Source organism: Branchiostoma floridae, chromosome 6 (genome assembly GCF_000003815.2).
Source record: "Branchiostoma floridae strain S238N-H82 chromosome 6, Bfl_VNyyK, whole genome shotgun sequence".
NCBI lineage: Eukaryota > Metazoa > Chordata > Leptocardii > Amphioxiformes > Branchiostomatidae > Branchiostoma > Branchiostoma floridae.
In genome coordinates, this window is record NC_049984.1 from 21,236,138 (window position 1) to 21,254,069 (window position 17,932).

The 17,932-nt window shown below is 43.3% G+C and overlaps 1 protein-coding gene and 2 long non-coding RNA genes across 4 annotated transcripts; 2 read left to right on the top strand and 1 right to left on the bottom strand.

The window, feature by feature from the left end:
• Positions 1-208: 208 nt before the first annotated feature.
• On the top strand, positions 209-1,605 carry LOC118417150. Its single transcript, XR_004831322.1, has 3 exons — positions 209-310; positions 914-1,161; positions 1,341-1,605. It is a non-coding gene; the product is annotated as an uncharacterized LOC118417150 (long non-coding RNA).
• Positions 1,606-4,950: 3,345 nt separating this feature from the next.
• On the top strand, positions 4,951-5,980 carry LOC118418608. Of its 2 annotated transcripts, none has more exons than XR_004831473.1 (3): positions 4,951-5,101; positions 5,499-5,734; positions 5,890-5,980. It is a non-coding gene; the product is annotated as an uncharacterized LOC118418608 (long non-coding RNA). The 2 variants fall into 2 exon arrangements; XR_004831474.1 differs by having other exon boundaries at positions 5,499-5,723.
• A 2,633-nt stretch (positions 5,981-8,613) lies between these two features.
• Positions 8,614-17,709, bottom strand: LOC118418191 (carboxylesterase 5A-like). The gene is made up of 8 exons (XM_035824030.1): positions 17,649-17,709; positions 14,784-14,955; positions 13,616-13,775; positions 12,848-12,957; positions 12,140-12,737; positions 11,268-11,424; positions 10,066-10,294; positions 8,614-9,444 (listed from the first exon to the last, which is right to left on the bottom strand). The coding sequence occupies exons 1-8, from the start codon at positions 17,707-17,709 to the stop codon at positions 9,189-9,191; spliced, it is 1,743 nt and encodes a 580-aa protein (XP_035679923.1). The 3' UTR covers positions 8,614-9,188.
• Between the last annotated feature and the right edge of the window lie 223 nt (positions 17,710-17,932).

The window sequence follows — 17,932 nt, forward strand, 5'->3', positions numbered from 1 at the left end:
ATAAGGATAATCTAACGGTGTTTGAGAACTCTTTTCCAGGGACAGCGTTTGAAAGTTCATTTTTTCGCTTCCAGGAATTGCGGATGAAACCTTGATTCTAAAATAGAACGTGCAGCTGCCTGAGTTCCACGGTTGTTTTTCTGACCTATCTGCAAACATCGGAACGACATAAAAGTCGCTCTCCGCCCGACTTAGTTCCAGACATCTGGAGACAGGCTACACTACAAGTTTTCTTTCTTCTCTCAGCGACGAACCCTCATCATGAAGACCGCCATCCTGCTCCTTGTGCTGGGACTGGTAGTGGCTGATGGTAGGAAGTATTGTCTTTCTTACGTGTCTACTTCTTGCACTACTGCCCTTCCCATTAAAAATAGGTTTCATCTGGTCATATTGTTTCTTTCTGCCCATGGCCATGTGTGCAAACGGACGTTTGGAACTGTAAAGATACAGCAGATTTTATCCCATTAACTCGACGTTTCCCATGGAAATTTCTACCCCAACAAGCCAGATAGGATGCCTTTTTTTACCCTATACTCCTTTTTAGTCATTCTTTACAGCAGTGAGTAGCCAGGGACGAGCAGAAAATGGAACAATTCAACGGTGGTTTTCAATGGGCCTTTGCCACAATGTTCACTTTTTACTTCTAGTTTAATACACCCTTACTCTTTCCCGTCTGAAAGCATTGTCGGACGTGGTGTGCCGGACCTTCATTGTAATATTTTCAAACGAACCAGAGATATATGCAAGCAATGACTAATACATTCCAAAGAAACTGCAACACACGATTGAATGTCACTGTCTTACACAAAACAAAAAAGGAATGAAATGAACAATTTAATAGGTTAATACATAAATGGACGAACTATTTCAGACTTGTATTTGGTATGAATGAAAATGTTACACTATTCTCCAGCCGCCGTGATTCACGTGCCGAATGGAAAAGAGAAGTCCACTGGACAGGAAAGGTCCAGTCCGTGCGTAGTAGGCGCACAGTGTTACTCCGGTAATTGTGTGGCAACAATTTCTGTTGGGGGCCACACCTTCTGCTGCTGTGGTGGGCTAAACACGATGACTCTCTCCGGTGATCTCGGTGCCCTCGGCAGTCCACCCTGGTCCCACGTTCCGTGTAGCTGCAGCTAGCTACTGAAGCTCTACTTCACGGTATGTTATCATACTACTAGAGATACTAATGCCATACTAATAGACTAATGGTTGATGATAAAAATGCTAACATTGCAGATTTTAAAAAATATTTACTATACATTTTTTAAAACCTTCAATGCTACTATCAACAGCGTACCATGTCCGATCATCATCTCGTTCTTTCTTTGTCCTTCCAGATGCTGAAACAATGACGGAGAACACAGACCGTCGACGTCACGATGTTTTGTGTGTCTATTTTTGAATTTTCATAAATAACAAAAACGCTCTTTCAACGCGTCTTTGTGTTTTTCCTCAAAAGTTAAGTCCGTAATTGTAGACTCTCTGTAGACTATCTGTCCAAGTTTCCATATCAAGCAATACGAGTACTTGAAAAGATGTTTCTCCTATCGTTTATTAGATAAGCCAGGCTAAATATAGTTTTGTAAGTCAGTAGAGTTACTCTTATCATGGAGCTTTTATGGTTGTCGACAGACGTTTGTATCTTATAAAAGCAATTTGAAGAAAATTTTTGATGGTAAATTTCAGCGTCAAAATATAACACAGAAAAATCTGGGCTTAAGTAGTTTTCCTTGAGTTTCTTACCACGACATAGTGCAGAAGGTCAGTGCGCTGACGTCATCGGTACCAGACGTGAGAAAAAGCTTAAGCCGTCAGAAACTGATAACGTCAAACTCTATTAGTTAATGATTGTCCAAATAACTGCCTTTTAGAGACCTATGTATTGTTAGCAAACGTTAAAGTGACGATGTGAGATAACCTTGGCTGATGTGTTCCTAGGCGGACCATTAGGTGAAAGCCGCTAGGGGCGCTGTTGGATCAGGCTTGCTACGATATACTCAGTTTGCTGGTATCTGTATGTACAGATGGGATACTCGATAAGTCACATTGCACCGTCATTGCACGTAAAGAATAGCTAGGTGTAATAAACTGAGTAACTGAAACATACATTATCAACGGTCATGCTTATATCTACCTGTTGAGGTTCCAAAATCTACATTATCGACATCATCAGCTATGCTTAATATAGTTTAGAATGTAAGAATACATACAGGTTTACAGATAGCACCCAAGTCAAAATTATCGGTGCTATGTTATCTAGAGGAGACTAGCGAGAAGGAGAAGCTTATAATTGTGTACTTGTATAACTTGTCGTTACCTCCTGCAAGTATATGACGTAATCAGACGCCATTGATTCAAGGAATAGAGTTAATTCCAGTTATGGCGGCCATTATGGATTCCCGGGGTCATCCGGGTTCATGGCACCAGAACGAGGCTCCAGGTGGTGGCAGTTGAGCATTCTACAATATAGGCTGTATTGCAGACATAAGTATGACATCTTTGGGAGTGCATTTCACCCCTCTAAGGTTGAATACTGCACAATATATGCCTGTTATCAGTAGAAAATATTGTTTTGGACATTTGAACTCGATTTTGGTGATATTTGTTATCACTTTTTTACATTTTTTAACGGGTGGCCTGAAAACAATTAGTGTCAGTGTTTATATCATCCATGTGTGCTTTGTATTGGTCACTGTGATATAGTAGGTTTACTATTGGGATTAAACCCTACAAATACATGGAAATATGGGGATGACATGTTTGCGGGTAGAAATTTAGAAGACATTTGGCAGTTGTTCTGATGATTTATTGATGCCAAGATCCGTTCTGCAAACTACGCTCTATGGGAACATCATGCTGAACTCATGGGGAAGGTGGTGTATGTACCAGGACATGAGACCTTCAGGTTACCTCTAACTCATCTAACGGATAACATTTGGTCGTTCATATGTAAGATGGGATAAAAGATAAGCCCTACTCGTTTCACTCAGACATGCATTCGAACGTTCACGAAGGAACCTTGTTTATTGCTTTCAGGAATTGTGGATGAAACCTTGGTTCTAAAATAAAACGTGCAGCTGCTACAAATCCACGGTTGTTTTGACTAAACTGGGAAGAAGGGGTAATCATGTGCGCAAACATAGGATAACGTCTGGTGACATGCTGAAAATACGTTTCCAGGAATTGTGGATGAAACCTTGATTCTAAAATAGAACGTGCAGCTACTACAACTCCACGGCTGTTTTGGCCAAACTGCGTATTACGGATAATCATTACATGTGCGCAAGACATGACAAGAACTTTCGTCAGACATATCATGATAACAAAATTCCTGGAATCGGATGTTTGCAAACCCTGGGGACCAATGAAAACTATTTTTGTATTAACCCTCAAACCACCGTAGCTTTTTTGTGACGTAGATTACCGTATGGGGTCAAAACTGACCCCAAAACGTTTTGTACAAATACAGTTTTTTGTGTGAATCTTTTTGTGATTTGTATATATGTATAGGTTCATTAATCTATTTGGGGCAGTCTGACATGATTAGGTGAAAATACTTCTAGCTCATTATCATAATTTATGCAAAAGATAATGAGGACCACATTTTGCACCAACGCTATAAACCGGAAGGAGGTTTTTGATGCCTGTACCAGCTTCAATGCCATATAGCGCCTGAATGGCTTATGCTAGGGGCACCAAACTTGAGATTTTTTTAGAAAATGTTGATAGCAAACATTTTCAGTGAACAAAGTATGTTCATCATTTTTTATGTTGCCATGGCAACGGAATTATGACAGACATATTTATTACGAATTTTTCAAATTTTGTACTAAACATTTAAGTTTTAAGGTTTTCTTGGCAAATAACAATTGTTTATCACATCTTATTCAATTCAACATAAATTTAAGGAATCAATATTCGTAATTTATGCTAATTTGATGACGCCATCAGTCAAAATCAAAGATGGCGGCCGATATTACCTAGATGACGTCATAACGTCGTCATATGACATGATAATGGCACAAAAGTTGCTACAATAATTTTTGCTTACAAGTACATCATTTTCTGAAAATTTCGTGATCCTACAATAAGTAGTTTAGGTGTGGGTCGCAAAAGTTTGTTTAAAAAAATGCTGGGGTCAGTTTTGACCCCACTGGACCATGCATAAACTTTCGAGGATATCTTAATCAACAATAAGTCAATCTCGGCAAAAACGTATAAGAAATTATAGGACAGATATACATGCAAACTCCTGAAAGGAAATTTGTTTTCGACCAGAAATGACATAATGGCACACATTGATATACGCCTGGGGTCAGTTTTGACCCTATACGGTGGTTTGAGGGTTAAGTAGGTGAAAACATGCTCAGCCATTATAAACATCCTATTCCCAGAACAACCCGACCACTGGTGTTTACTTTAGCGCCGTAGGTGACCGGTGAAGAAAAGGTGTGGTTCTTTTTAATAACAGTGGAGATGACGCGTGAATAACAAAAATTTTGCAATCATTTTACTTTCCTCCTAATTCCTTTGTTATAAAGCATCCATATTCTGTTAAACAGGGCATCTAAAAATGTAGATGAATGCTAACATGGATTTTGTAAAGTCACATTTTGATTGACTGACAGAAAAATTCAACAGCGTTTGAGAACTATTTAATGTGTGCGGTCTAACAAGGGTTGACCCACTGGAGAGAGCTGCATGGAATCGTGGTGTGAAGACCAGCCGACTGCTGCCTACCGTTGTTTCAGGAATCCCAACAGCAGTATAATCAAATAATGAATAGTGAGTGCGTGAGTTTCCCGTGTCACCCAGGCACAGCGTCCGAACGTTCACGAAGGAACGTTATTCATTGCTTCCGGGAATTGTGGATAAAACCTTGCTTCTAAAATAGAACGTGCAGCTGTCTGAGTTCCACGGTTGTTTTTCTGACCAAACTGTAAACATCAGAACGACATAAAAGTCGCTCTCCACCCGACTTAGTTCCAGACATCTGGAGACAAGCTACACTACAAGTTTTCTCTCTTCTCTCAGCGACGAACCCTCATCATGAAGACCGCCATCCTGCTCCTTGTGCTGGGACTGGTAGTGGCTGATGGTAGGGTCTCTTTTCTTTCTTCAGTGTCTCCTTCTTGCACCGCTGTACTTCTTAAACTTCAATAAACTTTCTTCATCCATGTTGTTTCTTGCTATCTGTGTGAGCAAACGGACGTTTAGGATTGTTAACTTACCGCAGGTTTTATCCCCTTAAACTTGGCTGTTCCACGAAAGCATTGCCTGACACAAAGTGGTGTTCAATGTGACCTTCATTGTAATATTTTCAGAGGAACTGTCAGTAGAGGAATACATATTTATAAGCAATGACATCATTATTAGCAAGAAATTGCATACACTATTGACTTCTGTTTTCCTAAAGGAAATAAAGAAGAAACGAACACTTCAATGGACGAACTATTTCAGACTTGTATTTGGTATGAATTTTTTTTCTTTTCCAGCCGCTGTGATTCACGTGACGAATGGAAAAGAGAAGTCCACTGGGTTGGAGCGGTCCATCCCGTGTCCAACAGGCGCGCAGTGTTACTCCGGTAACTGCGGTGTCGTCATGTCTTCTGGAGGCCACGCCCTCTGCTGCTGTGGCGGGTCAAGTATGACTGTCCACGGTAATCTCAACATGGGCAGTCCAACCTGGTACCTGGTTCCGTGTACCTGCAGTTACTAGAGTATGTACCCGGTATGTTCTCATACTACCAGACATACTACTATATGTATCAGACATTAAGTTGATCTTTACACAAATGCTAACATTGTGGATTTTTTTGTAAAATCATTGGAACTAGCATTAAGAGCGTACCATGTCCAATCGTTATCCTTCCTTTGTCCTTTCAGACGCTGAAACAATGAGAAAAGCACGCAGACCGTCGACATCACGATATTACGTTCATCTATTTTTGACTGTAAATAAATTCACCAAACGTTCCTTCACTGCGTCTTTGTGTTTTTTTACGTGAAAATTAGGTTCGTACATTTAGACCTTTAGTCGATGACGTCTATTCTGAGCCACGTTTCCATATCAAGCAATACGAGTACTTGTGCAACGATTATTTCTCCTGTTGTGTATTAGATAAGCTGGGTCTTTGTGTTGTTTTACGTGAAAGTTAGGTTTGAACATTTAGACTTTCAGTCGATGACGTCTATTCTGAGCCACGTTTACATATCAAGCAATACGAAGACTTGTTCAACGAATATTTCTCCTGTTGTGTATTAGATAAGCTGGGCGAAAGGTGGTTTGCAAAACGGTAGATTTGGTCTTCTAGAAAACCAATATTTGGATTGTTTCAGCGGTCATCGACAGCGTTTGCATGTATCAAAAGCAATTTATAGAGGAAGGTAAATTTCAGCTTAACGAAATAAACACAGAAAAAACTCTGGGCTAAAAGAGTTTCCCCGAGTTTAATACCACGACATGGCACAGACGTGGGAGAACTCGTCAGAAACTAATAACTTCATACTCTATTAGTTAATTATTGTCCAAATAAACTGACCTGTAGAGACCTATGGGTTGTTAGCAAACGTGATGATGTGAGATAACCTTGGCCGATGTGTACTTAGTCTGTATAGAACAACTGGTGCTGTTTCTGGACTGAGCATCAGGTGGAATCCGCTAGGAGCGCTGTTGGATCAGCCTTGCTAATAAAAGACGCGTGTTGGCATCTGTAAGGTACAACAGCTACAGATTAGCGGCTAACAGAGTAATGATGGTACCCGACAATGCAAGCAAAGAATAGCTAGCTAGACTAATAAATCTAGATTGAGACTATTTAAGTATCATTATCAACGGCCATGCATATATCTCCCTAATTATCTCAATGAAAAATGGAGATATAGTTTTGGGTGTGTCTGTTTGCCTGTGTGTTTGTGTTTCCGGATTTTTGTAGTCAGAATAACTCAAGAACATCAGGATAGATTGCAATGATATTTGGTATGTAGGTAGATGTTGGGAAGACGAAGGTCAAGATATATTTTGAGTCCCCTGGTATGTGAGCTTGTTGTGTATATTTTTCATCCATTACCTGTCAAACTTAGCAGCATATTAATAAAACAATAAAGACAACAGCACATGTTTTGGCTAAACATTCGCCAATAACACAACAGAACATAATATTTTTTTTTTCATTGTTGGTAAGCGCTTTATTTTGTGTACGGATATAAAGTCTAAAAAATTGTATCATTATATATTTTTTTCAGTTTACACTGCCATTAATTCAGAGTGAATGGCTGTTTAATGTCCATTTATAATCCGCAAAGAAAATTGATTTTGTATTCCAACTATTTTAAGAACATGTAAACGTACATATGGTAATCATCAAAATGGTATTCGAATCAGAATTATGCTTTTCAATTATTAATACATTATGAAATGACTTTAATTAATGATTAGTTATCATCCAAAGAAAAAATTATGCTGGAATGTTAGTGTTACTAGTTTAAACTATTTAACCGTTTTAAAAACTCCACCCAACTTGAATTGACTTAAAAATATGGGTTGTTAAATATCATTGTCGTTAGACATGGTAGCATATTCTCACTGAATGCCATATAGGCCATTTAAGCAGAAAGTTGACGCCCTGTCGGCACGTCGGACAGGAGAGTTTTCCAACTCTAGCCAGGAGCCTCTCCAAACACGGCTGGCAGAAGGTGTGAAGACACGGCAGCATCTTAGGCTGCTTAAAGTCCTCCGAACATATCTGACAGACGAAAAATTCTTGGGTTATTTCGCTTAATGCGTTGGACGACATTCTCACATGGTACTATTTTCATACAATTAAGTACCAACACAAAGGTTACCTCTTAAGCGTGTTATTGACTCTTACCTAGAGCGTCATTGTAAGCCATTCCATTTCCAAGGAGGGACAGTCCGTAGGAAGGTTAGAATGAAGATTTTTTTTCTGTCATATATAAGCTCACTTAAGAGTGTATGACCATGCAGAGTTAAAAAAAGAAATATGCAATTCAAAGCATATATAAAAAAATATTATTGATAGAGAAATGCCAAGCATTAGGCATAGGTGGTAAATCGTGTTTAACGCTACACACACGGACAATTATCTTGGGGTGCCATCCGATCACCAACGGGGCTACCTACCGTAAAAGAGTCTAGGAAACCAAGACTATATATCTTGAACAACTTCTGCTATGATGAACCAAAAGCTGCCTGCCTAGCCTGCCTAAGTGCCTAAGCAAGGGACTGGCCCATTGCTCCTCTCTGTTAGAACTCTCCAGGTTGTACGGTCCTTTGCATTCGTCTCCGCAAACTTGAAACTTCGACCGACGAACCAAAACAATTTATGTAAATGAGGTGTATTCTAAAGTAACTTCACATTGAGCTGTACTCAATCAGCAAATCTTGCATTCGACTGCTCTACAATTCTTTTTGAAAGAAATAAAGATAATTCCATATTGTGAGTTCATGATGTACAGGAGTAATATCTTTTGTATAAGCTTACATACACACACACACACACACACACACACACACACACACACACACACACACACACACATACACACACAGTTAATGAAACAGATGCAATGATATGCTTTTAATACGTACATACAGTATTTCTTTTATACAGTGTACGTGTGAACCTAATTCAATCATGAGTGCTAAGATGGTGTTGTCCACATCAATATTATGTATAATGCATTCCAAATCTGTGGCCACATTGACATCTGAAATGTAATGCTTATGCTTCCAATAGTTACTGGAAAAGTGCACAAATTTCTGTAGGACCATTTCTATGACTTGAAATGAATAATAAATCTTGCTTTATGTAAGCAGATGTATACGTCTATGTTTTTCTTTTTATACGTGGCTTGATGTACAAAAATGTAGTAGGTGAAGTTATATTTTATTGGACCAAATGCATAACTTTGGCTTGTCTGCAATACAACTGCTTGAAATCACAGTCAAGTACACATACTGTAGGTTCTTATTTGTCCAGAGAACGATTGTTGCCGCTGGCTTTAGAAACAATTACGGTTCGGTACGGTGTTTAGGGGCACAATTTGTCATCCAGTCAAAGCCCTTCCCATACCACATGATGTTTCTAGAGCGACGCCCTTCTCCAGTTTCTTAGCCTTTAGGCCACAGTGCTGTGTAAGCTCTGCATTGCAGTGGTCTGATTTTAGAGAAGTCCATAATAAAAGCATAACATCAGAACACAGAGCGTCATTACTGTCCTGTCCAGTCCGGACGAACTGACAGACGAATTGGAGCACGCCAGCATGTCGTTGATTAGCTTGACTTTTTCTTCCTTTAGACGGTGGGCAGTTGATATATCAAGGTCAAGTTGAAGATATTCTTGGTTTTCTCGGGAGTAGCGGGGCCAGGCTTCAAGATCAAACGTTGATGTAGGTTCCGTGTCCCCCCTGTTGGGGTCCCTGCGGAAGACGAAGGTCAACTGTTTAGGTCCAACTTGATTATGATCATTGACACGACAAAAGGACTATTACATTTGACGATCTCCTACATTTCTACAGAAAGGAAACAACGATCAAACAAAATTGACTGTCATTCATGGGCGGTTGACTAGAACTATTCCTTCGGGAAGAGGGTAATGGTAAGTTAAACACATGCTGCTTTCCATCATACACTCCTCATACACGAGACCTCCATTTAACGTCCTGTCCGAGGGACGTCCAACTGAAGGTAAGTAATCCTTTTTTACCCAAATGAAGTGACTGCCAACGTTCCCGGCACAATGCTTGCAATTTGCCTGGACTTTAACGCTCCATACTTAACGAAACCATATCTAACATGGGAAGTCCACAATTAAATGTACCCCTTGCTTAGGCCTAGGTCTCAATTCCCAACTCAAGGGCCCGGCAGGGTAGCGCTGTCGGAAACGAAAACTATGATAAGAAAGCCAACAAAACACACAAAACGTTAAAGTAATTTGTAAGTAGCATAATTTGTGTATATTTCCGGGTAAACGCTTTTATTTTCGTTTCCACAACATTCCGGCCGGGCCCGTTTCGGAAATGGGACTCTAGAAGCTTTACCCAGTTTTCACGAAGTTTGTCCAATAGGTCAGAATCTTCCGACTGAGAACTCTCTCCTCCTCCGTGAAGTTGACTCGCCAGGCCGGGTCGGCAGGGTTTCTCGGCCAGTCGAAGAAAGGAGCGCCGAACACAAACAGCAGCTCGTCACCATGGTCGGCTTTGACGTGGGCGGGCCTGCTGTGGTGCCAGGAGGGCCGATGCTGGAACTCGTACAGGTACACGGGAGTATCTAAGGGGAGAAATCTCACTAAGTATTATATCTCATTGTGCTATACATCACCAGAACCGGACTAGTCGGCGCCACGTGCAAGAGGACGAGTGAGTGAGTGAGTGAGTGAGTGAGTGAGTGAGTGAGTGAGTGAGTGAGTGAGTGAGTGAGTGAGTGAGTGAGTCTGAATGTGGAGTAGAGTGAGTGTACCTCACATATAGTTACGGTGCAGCGTGGCGTGCCATACACATGCATGTATCTCATGATGATACGTGATACATTTACGACAATTTCGTGTGTATATCTACATCTCACGTTCCTCTATACCTCACTTGTAGCGTCACACCTCTTGTGCAGTGCCGTTTCGCACGTACCTCACGCGTAGCGCCCTATCTTTGTGCCATGCCTCACCTGTTCTGTACCGGGCAGTGTTGACAGTGGGGACAGTGAACATCAGATCTCACCTGTTCTGTACCAGGCAGTGTTGACAGTGGGGACAGTGAACATCAGATCTCACCTGTTCTGTACCGGGCAGTGTTGACAGTGGGGACAGTAAACATCAGATCTCACCTGTTCTGTACCGGGCAGTGTTGACAGTGGGGACAGTGAACATCAGATCTCACCTGTTCTGTACCGGGCAGTGTTGACAGTGGGGACAGTGAACATCAGATCTCACCTGTTCTGTACCGGGCAGTGTTGACAGTGGGGACAGTGAACATCAGATCTCACCTGTTCTGTACCGGGCAGTGTTGACAGTGGGGACAGTGAACATCAGATCTCACCTGTTCTGTACCGGGCAGTGTTGACAATGGGGACAGTGAACATCAGATCTCACCTGTTCTGTACCAGGCAGTGTTGACAGTGGGGACAGTGAACATCAGATCTCACCTGTTCTGTACCGGGCAGTGTTGACAGTGGGGACAGTGAACATCAGATCTCACCTGTTCTGTACCGGGCAGTGTTGACAGTGGGGACAGTGAACATCAGATCTCACCTGTTCTGTACCAGGCAGTGTTGACAGTGGGGACAGTGAACATCATATCTCCGATGACCTGCATAAGCGGGTCCTGTTCCATCTTGTACAGGTCCAGCAGGGGATCGGAGATGAACTTGCTCACGTCAATATATACATCCGTCTGTCCATTCATACACTGGGAAAGAACTGACGGAATTAAGTGTCGAGAAATATATATATAGAATACAACCCATTGTACATGTATTCCGTATCACCCGGGGTACCAGCCCGACCGTTGGTAGGATTGCGTAACGGCCGAGGGTGACCCGACCCGCGGAAGGGCTGGGACCGAGGGTGATGCGAAATACACGGTGTTGTACTTTATTTATGTCATACCCACCTGAGAAAACAAATGTTTTCATGCGAGATGCGCCAGATGTTGAGCATATGTGGTGCCCTCGAACAAAAATTGTTACACAGCAATGTTCCAACGACCAAATCAGGTATTTGACTTTTCAACCGCGCCACACTCGGCGCGCGCAGAGTACATTCAAATTATTCGATGGAAGCCTGTGTGATAAAACTTCGAAAACTTATGTAGCTATCCTCTTTGGAAGATATTTAGATTTCAACAAACACACCCTTGTATTACCAGAACAAGCTTCTAGTAGGCCCAAACCTATGTCCATTCTTCCTCAGCCCAAGAGCTATCTATTACTTCAATGTTACAACAATAACAATAACAATAACACACACAAACACACACACACACACACACACATGGACAAATGCACTGTTTTCGTATTCCCCTTTATGCAGCGGGAAGGGCATTAATTAGTGTTACTGATGAAACAAATTATTGCGTAATGTCTGAGGGAGAAAAAATAAGTGGATGGTTCTGGTTATCTCACCTGGAAATAGTCCCTATATCCAGCGGCGATTATGCTCCGTATTTGGTCTCTGTCCTTCTCGCCAATGAAATGCCAGTCTAGGGCAATGACATGCCCCATCTCGTGATTGGTGACACCCATGAGATACTCGATGTTCTTCGCCGATCCGTTCTTCAGCAGCGTTGTCGGCTGATCCGGTAGAAAGAATCCGTCCACCGCAGGCTGGTGTCTCCAGCCCCAGGCATTGACAAAATCTTCTGCAGATAAATTTCTCAGACCAAGGTTCAGACACTCCAGCGTTTCCGAGGGAGAGGGACGAGTGCACAACCTCGACAACAAGAAGAAGATGTTCTCTGTGTGGTCTGTATTCGGCTGGGTAGGTATTGTAGAGGCCGCGCCACTCTGGGATATCGCCCGGTGGAACAGCCCGTCAGTGAGAGGGGAGAGCACCAAGAGGCCGACACTATTCCCGCCCGCAGACTGCCCCGCTACGGTCACCTGTCCGGGGTCTCCGCCGAAGACATGGATGTTCTGTTGCACCCAACGGAGCGCAATGATCTGGTCCAAGAACCCGACGTTCCACTGTCCCCCGATTCCCGAAAATCCAAGGATACCCAACCTGCATGGGCAGAAGAGTAATTTGCGGAATGAGAATCTGTGTAGATGCAGATATTTAATGAGAAAGATTTTTTCTTTCGATGTCTCAGACTTAATGTTATTTGCACCCACCTGTAGTTTATTATGACAACGACGATGTTTCCCATCGCGGCAAGGGCCCGACCATCGTACTGTGCACCGCTACCGCTGAACAAACCCCCGCCATGTATGAAGAACAGCACCTACAACAATATCGTGAACTTTCATAACTTTCAATTGTGTTGGTAGAAGTCATTCTTGAACTAGATCCAACACAAAAATTGGACTCACCCAAATGTTATCATTTGATGCATGCGAGCGATTGATTGAAATTTTCGACTGAACAGCACCAGTCTTTGTCAAGGAATGCACAATCCACTGCTGCAGATAGAACACGTGACTCAGTGAGCAGTGGATCATAAATTGCAGGAATTCTATGGCGTCCACCATCTCTGTTCAGAGATGGCGGTACAGCTCTGATGTAGATGACTTCCTTGATGCACCGAGTCATTCGGTCTCACTGGACAAAGTTAAAATCTTGGACATAGAGACAGACTTTTTCGCTAGATGGATCAAGGAAGCCATCTACATCAGAGCTTTACAGAGTGTCATTGGCCACAGCGAAGATCTGCGGCAGAACGCACCAGTCAAAGGATATTAACGTTATCAGGTAATCAAACTGCGTTATGAAGAAGGTGCGAATTACCCCGGCACTGCGTTCTGCCGCAGATCTTCGTCGTGACCAATAAAACTCTGCCGGCTAAACTCCTTCCCAAGCTTATGGTACTGCTTAGTATCTTATGCCACAACAAGATCTGCTTGGAGATTACACGGTCGCATCTGATAGGATATATGACGTACCGCTAGCCGAGCCGTAGTGTCCATGGTCGGCGTGTACACGTCCAGGAACAGGCAGTCTTCGCTGATCCTGGCGTGCGGCATGAACAGCGGGATGCTGTGGTAGAACCGCCGGTCTTGGGGGATGTCCTGGGCACAATGGGCGCCGTGCTGGGTAGCGTTTCTAAAGAGAGTTACGAGACTTGTGATTTCTTCATCATTCATAGTAGTTACCTCTATAAAATATCATGGAGGTAATCATTTCACTAACGTTAGCGCTTTCGTGTCTGTGTGTCTTTGAGCAAGATAACTCAAGAACCGGTAGAAGAACTGGTTTCATACTTGGTGTGTTGGTAGGGTGTGGCAAAAGATGAAAATGGCTAGATTTTGGACCCCCTAGCGGCTTTTCTTGTTAGTGCAGCGAAAATTCCGGCTTTTGACATCTTGTGAGTTCTGTACAGCTATGGTCACAATTTCGAGTAAGTATTGTGCTCCTGACAGGAAGAAGTGACATGAGTTTGAGCCGTCACGTAACTGATGGTTAGTACTTTTAGTGGGACCGCGTGGCGCAGTGGTATCATGTGCGGATCTGCACGGAGAAGTGGCGGGTTCGAATCCGCCTGCCGTGCCACAGATCTTGTGCCCTTGGGAAAGGCACTTTACACGACTTTCTCCACTTTACTCAGGTGAGAGTGAGTACCTGGCTTCGGCTGGGGCCGTCCCTCGGATAGGACGTTAAATGGAGGTCCCGTTTATGGGTAAAGCCACACCCCATGCATGTTAAAGAACCCCCACACGTGCGATGGTGCGGTGTAGATGGAACAAACCATTCTGTCTGGAGTTGGTGATTCACTACAAATCAGCCGGGCGGAGGCCTGGCGAACCTTCGTGTCGTATCAGCCACACGTTGATAACATCATTCACCATGCCCCAGAGAGGAGATAGGCGCCGCCAGGGGACTAAATGCCTATTGATACAGCACAACATGTTGTGCTGCCCCTACGGCTAATTAAAGCCTACGGCTGATTAAAAGGCTATGGGACGAATGAATGAATGAGTACTTTTAGAATTACTAAGACCAAGTGAAACTGTAATCAACATTGATTAGAGTTCCACTACATCATACATTCGCCAAATGATGTTAACCTTTCTACCTGACGTGTCATGAAGGTATAAGTAATGAATGTCGTACCTGACACCGGTCCACGGCTCATGGGGGAGGGGGGCGTGGAACCTTAACCCTCCCAGCGGCGGCCTGGCGTAGGGCACCCCCAGGAACATGTACACCTGGACCCTGCCGTCCGCCACTCGGGCTGTTCTACCCCGCAGTCTCCCGTTCATGGTGTACGCCACGACATCTTCACCTGGGTCAGAAATCAGACCGAAATAAACGTATATTGGATTCATCAATTATCATTACATGTCCTTATCATGTATATATCATCGTCTTGTAAAATACATTCATACATTCATTCGTTTCTTTATTGATTCAATATAACAGACATGCACATAATGGTAGTCTTGAAATTTACTGGTGGTGGCGTTGGAATTTACAACAGACCCTTAACCTATTCCGTCCGCATATGTACATCAAAACAATATATCTAAAATAGTATACAACATCCTTAACATTAAGTATTCATCATTACAAACGAAGTGTCTAATGCCTTCTTGTACAGATTGATAGCTGTATGTATGCAGTAAAGATGTGCTCTTTCAATATGCTCCGAGTTTCCTCTTCATGCAGTTCAGACTTACAGTAATCAGTTTGTACGTCTCGGTTTTGTTGTGTGCGGAAATGTCGTGGAAGTAGTAACGTTACGAGAGAGAGAGAAATGGTTTATTGCCCTTGACATTAAAAACTCTTGCAGCACATTTAAAAAAGGCTGAATTGTCGTTTTCTTTACAGTCAGTATTTCAACCTCTAACTAGTTAACACAATTAAAAGGATCGAGTGACATCCACTTGTTTACAATAACTGGTCAGTTGTTACACAAAGAAACATTCAATACTGTTCACAAATTACCCGTCTTGGTTCAGGAGCTTTGCACAGTACGGTAATGTGCTATTAGCGAAACGAGCAGTTTACGTTCCACTGATAAGAAAGACACAAACTGGGGCCAAACATCTACAAACATAACTGATGGATTAGAGCTGGCCTTCTTCTCAGACTTTAGGAGCCGCGGTGTTAGTTTTTCTTGGGGGTGGGGGTGGGGATTCGTGATTTTGATCATGGGCTATGGTGGGTAACTAACGGAGTTTCTGGGTGCCGCTAAACCCTCCTTTCCACCATAGAGAAACTTTATAATCTCCAAGCAGATCCTACGGTAGCATAAGATATAGTAGTATCAAAAGCTGCCAGAGGAGTGAAGTCGGGCTAGGAGTCGTGTATTCTCCGGTAGCATACACTCCTAGGCCAGCTTCACTCCTATGGCAACTTTTGATACTATCTTATGCCATCGAAGGATCTGCGTGGAGATGAAACCTTTCTCCATGTTGAATATCACGAATCAGTGCTCCCCCAAACAATAACGCCGCGGCTCCAGAAGTCAGTGAAGAAATCAAGGAAGGCATGCATATTAAAGCCCCATGCAGACCCTTCCTCCTCCCAGCCGTTCGTCCTCAGTCAGCAAACTGACATACGGAAACATCCCGTGGGCGTCGCTTCGTTCATGTCGTTTGTATTATTGGTATAAAACTGCATGTCTCGTCGTAACCTGTCAAGGCAAGGTATCTGGAAAATATCAAGCGTTACACAGGGCTTCGGGCCACACAGATAGGTTACAGCTACTAGTAGTAACGAATAAATATAGCTTTGGTTTGGTTTGGTTTGATACAGATCTCCAATAGTGACAGATATGCTACTATTCTTCCTGGCGTCCGGGTGATTGTAGAGAATCGCTAACTCTAGACGGAAGGATTTGCACCATCGCACTCCGGGGCATGCCCCTGCTCTTTTTCGAAAGGTGTGGTGGGTTCTTTAACGTGAGTGAGGTGTATCCCTGCCCTCCCCGTACACGGGACCTCCGAAGCTAGGTACTCATTTTTCACCTGAGTGAAGTGATGAAATGTGTAAAATGCCTTTCCCAAGGGCACAAGATCGGGGACATGGCAGGTTTCGAACCCAGGACCTCTTGGGCCTGAGCCCAAAGCGCCGCCGCACGCGATCCCACCATCCCGACCCACCTCAAGATCCGCGGATAGCGGGGGAAGGGAGAAGATAGGGCTGGATCAGCACCACAGGTTTCCGTCTGAGAGGAACCGGTTATGTATGGGCCAACTCATTAGCCTGATATCCACTAATCCAGACGTATTATAGCTCCCAAGTCTCTTCTGTCCTCTCCGCAAATACGGATTTACGCGGAGAGAGCAGGGGAGACTCGGGAGCTACATGTATAATACGGCTGGATACCAGGCTATCAAGTCGTGAAAATTTCAAGATTGTTGTAAAAAGGGGAAAGTTCTCTAATAGCTTAATGCTTATGTACAAGAGTGGCAATTCACAGCGCTTGGGGAATTTGGCATACTGGGAAGAAGTCTTTTAATGCTAATGGTGTTTAGAGATACAACATTCTGCCGTACACTCTACGTTACGGGATTCTAGTAAAGGTTATTCTTGGCAGTACGCTCAGACGGCTTATTCTAGGCAAAAGAACAATCGATGGTTGCCACGTTACATATCTTGTCAAGATTAACTTGCGTTTCACACAGGTGACTAAGGCCTAAGTGGTAATGTCAACGTTCATATGTTCCATGCTAGCCTTCTTTGCAGGCCTTTAGGAGTACTCGTGTTTATCTATTTTAGGGGGTGCTGATTTACGATTTTCAACATCAGGCAAGGGTCTCTAGTGCAGATGGGGGGGGGGGGATCAGCGCTACCCCAGAAAAAAAGACCAGCGCTCCTGGAAGATCTGCAAGGAGGCTAGTCGCATGCACCGCTAATACCTATCTATTAAATGCACGAACCACAAACGTTGTGCTGTGGATATGCCAATGGCGATATAAACCATATTGTAACGCAAAATATGGCAGCAGATGATTCCTAAGTCCCACTCACCTTGATCTGTAGGGTGTGGTGGTGAGTCGTCGGGCCGGCCGCTGGGGAGACCCGGACACATGACGAGGAGGATCCACCACCAAAACAACGAGGAACACAAGGCCGTGGTCGACTGCATAGCGAAAATCGTCCCACTGCTCTTGAACTCGCCGTTCACCGCTAGCTCTCGTAGCACCTGTCAGAAAGCAGCGCCTTGAATAAGGATGAAGTCAGCGAGGGGTCCTGTGGAGAATTCCGGGGAAGGAGGCTGTAAGACAAAGAAGCACGCCAGGTACAAGCCGTTC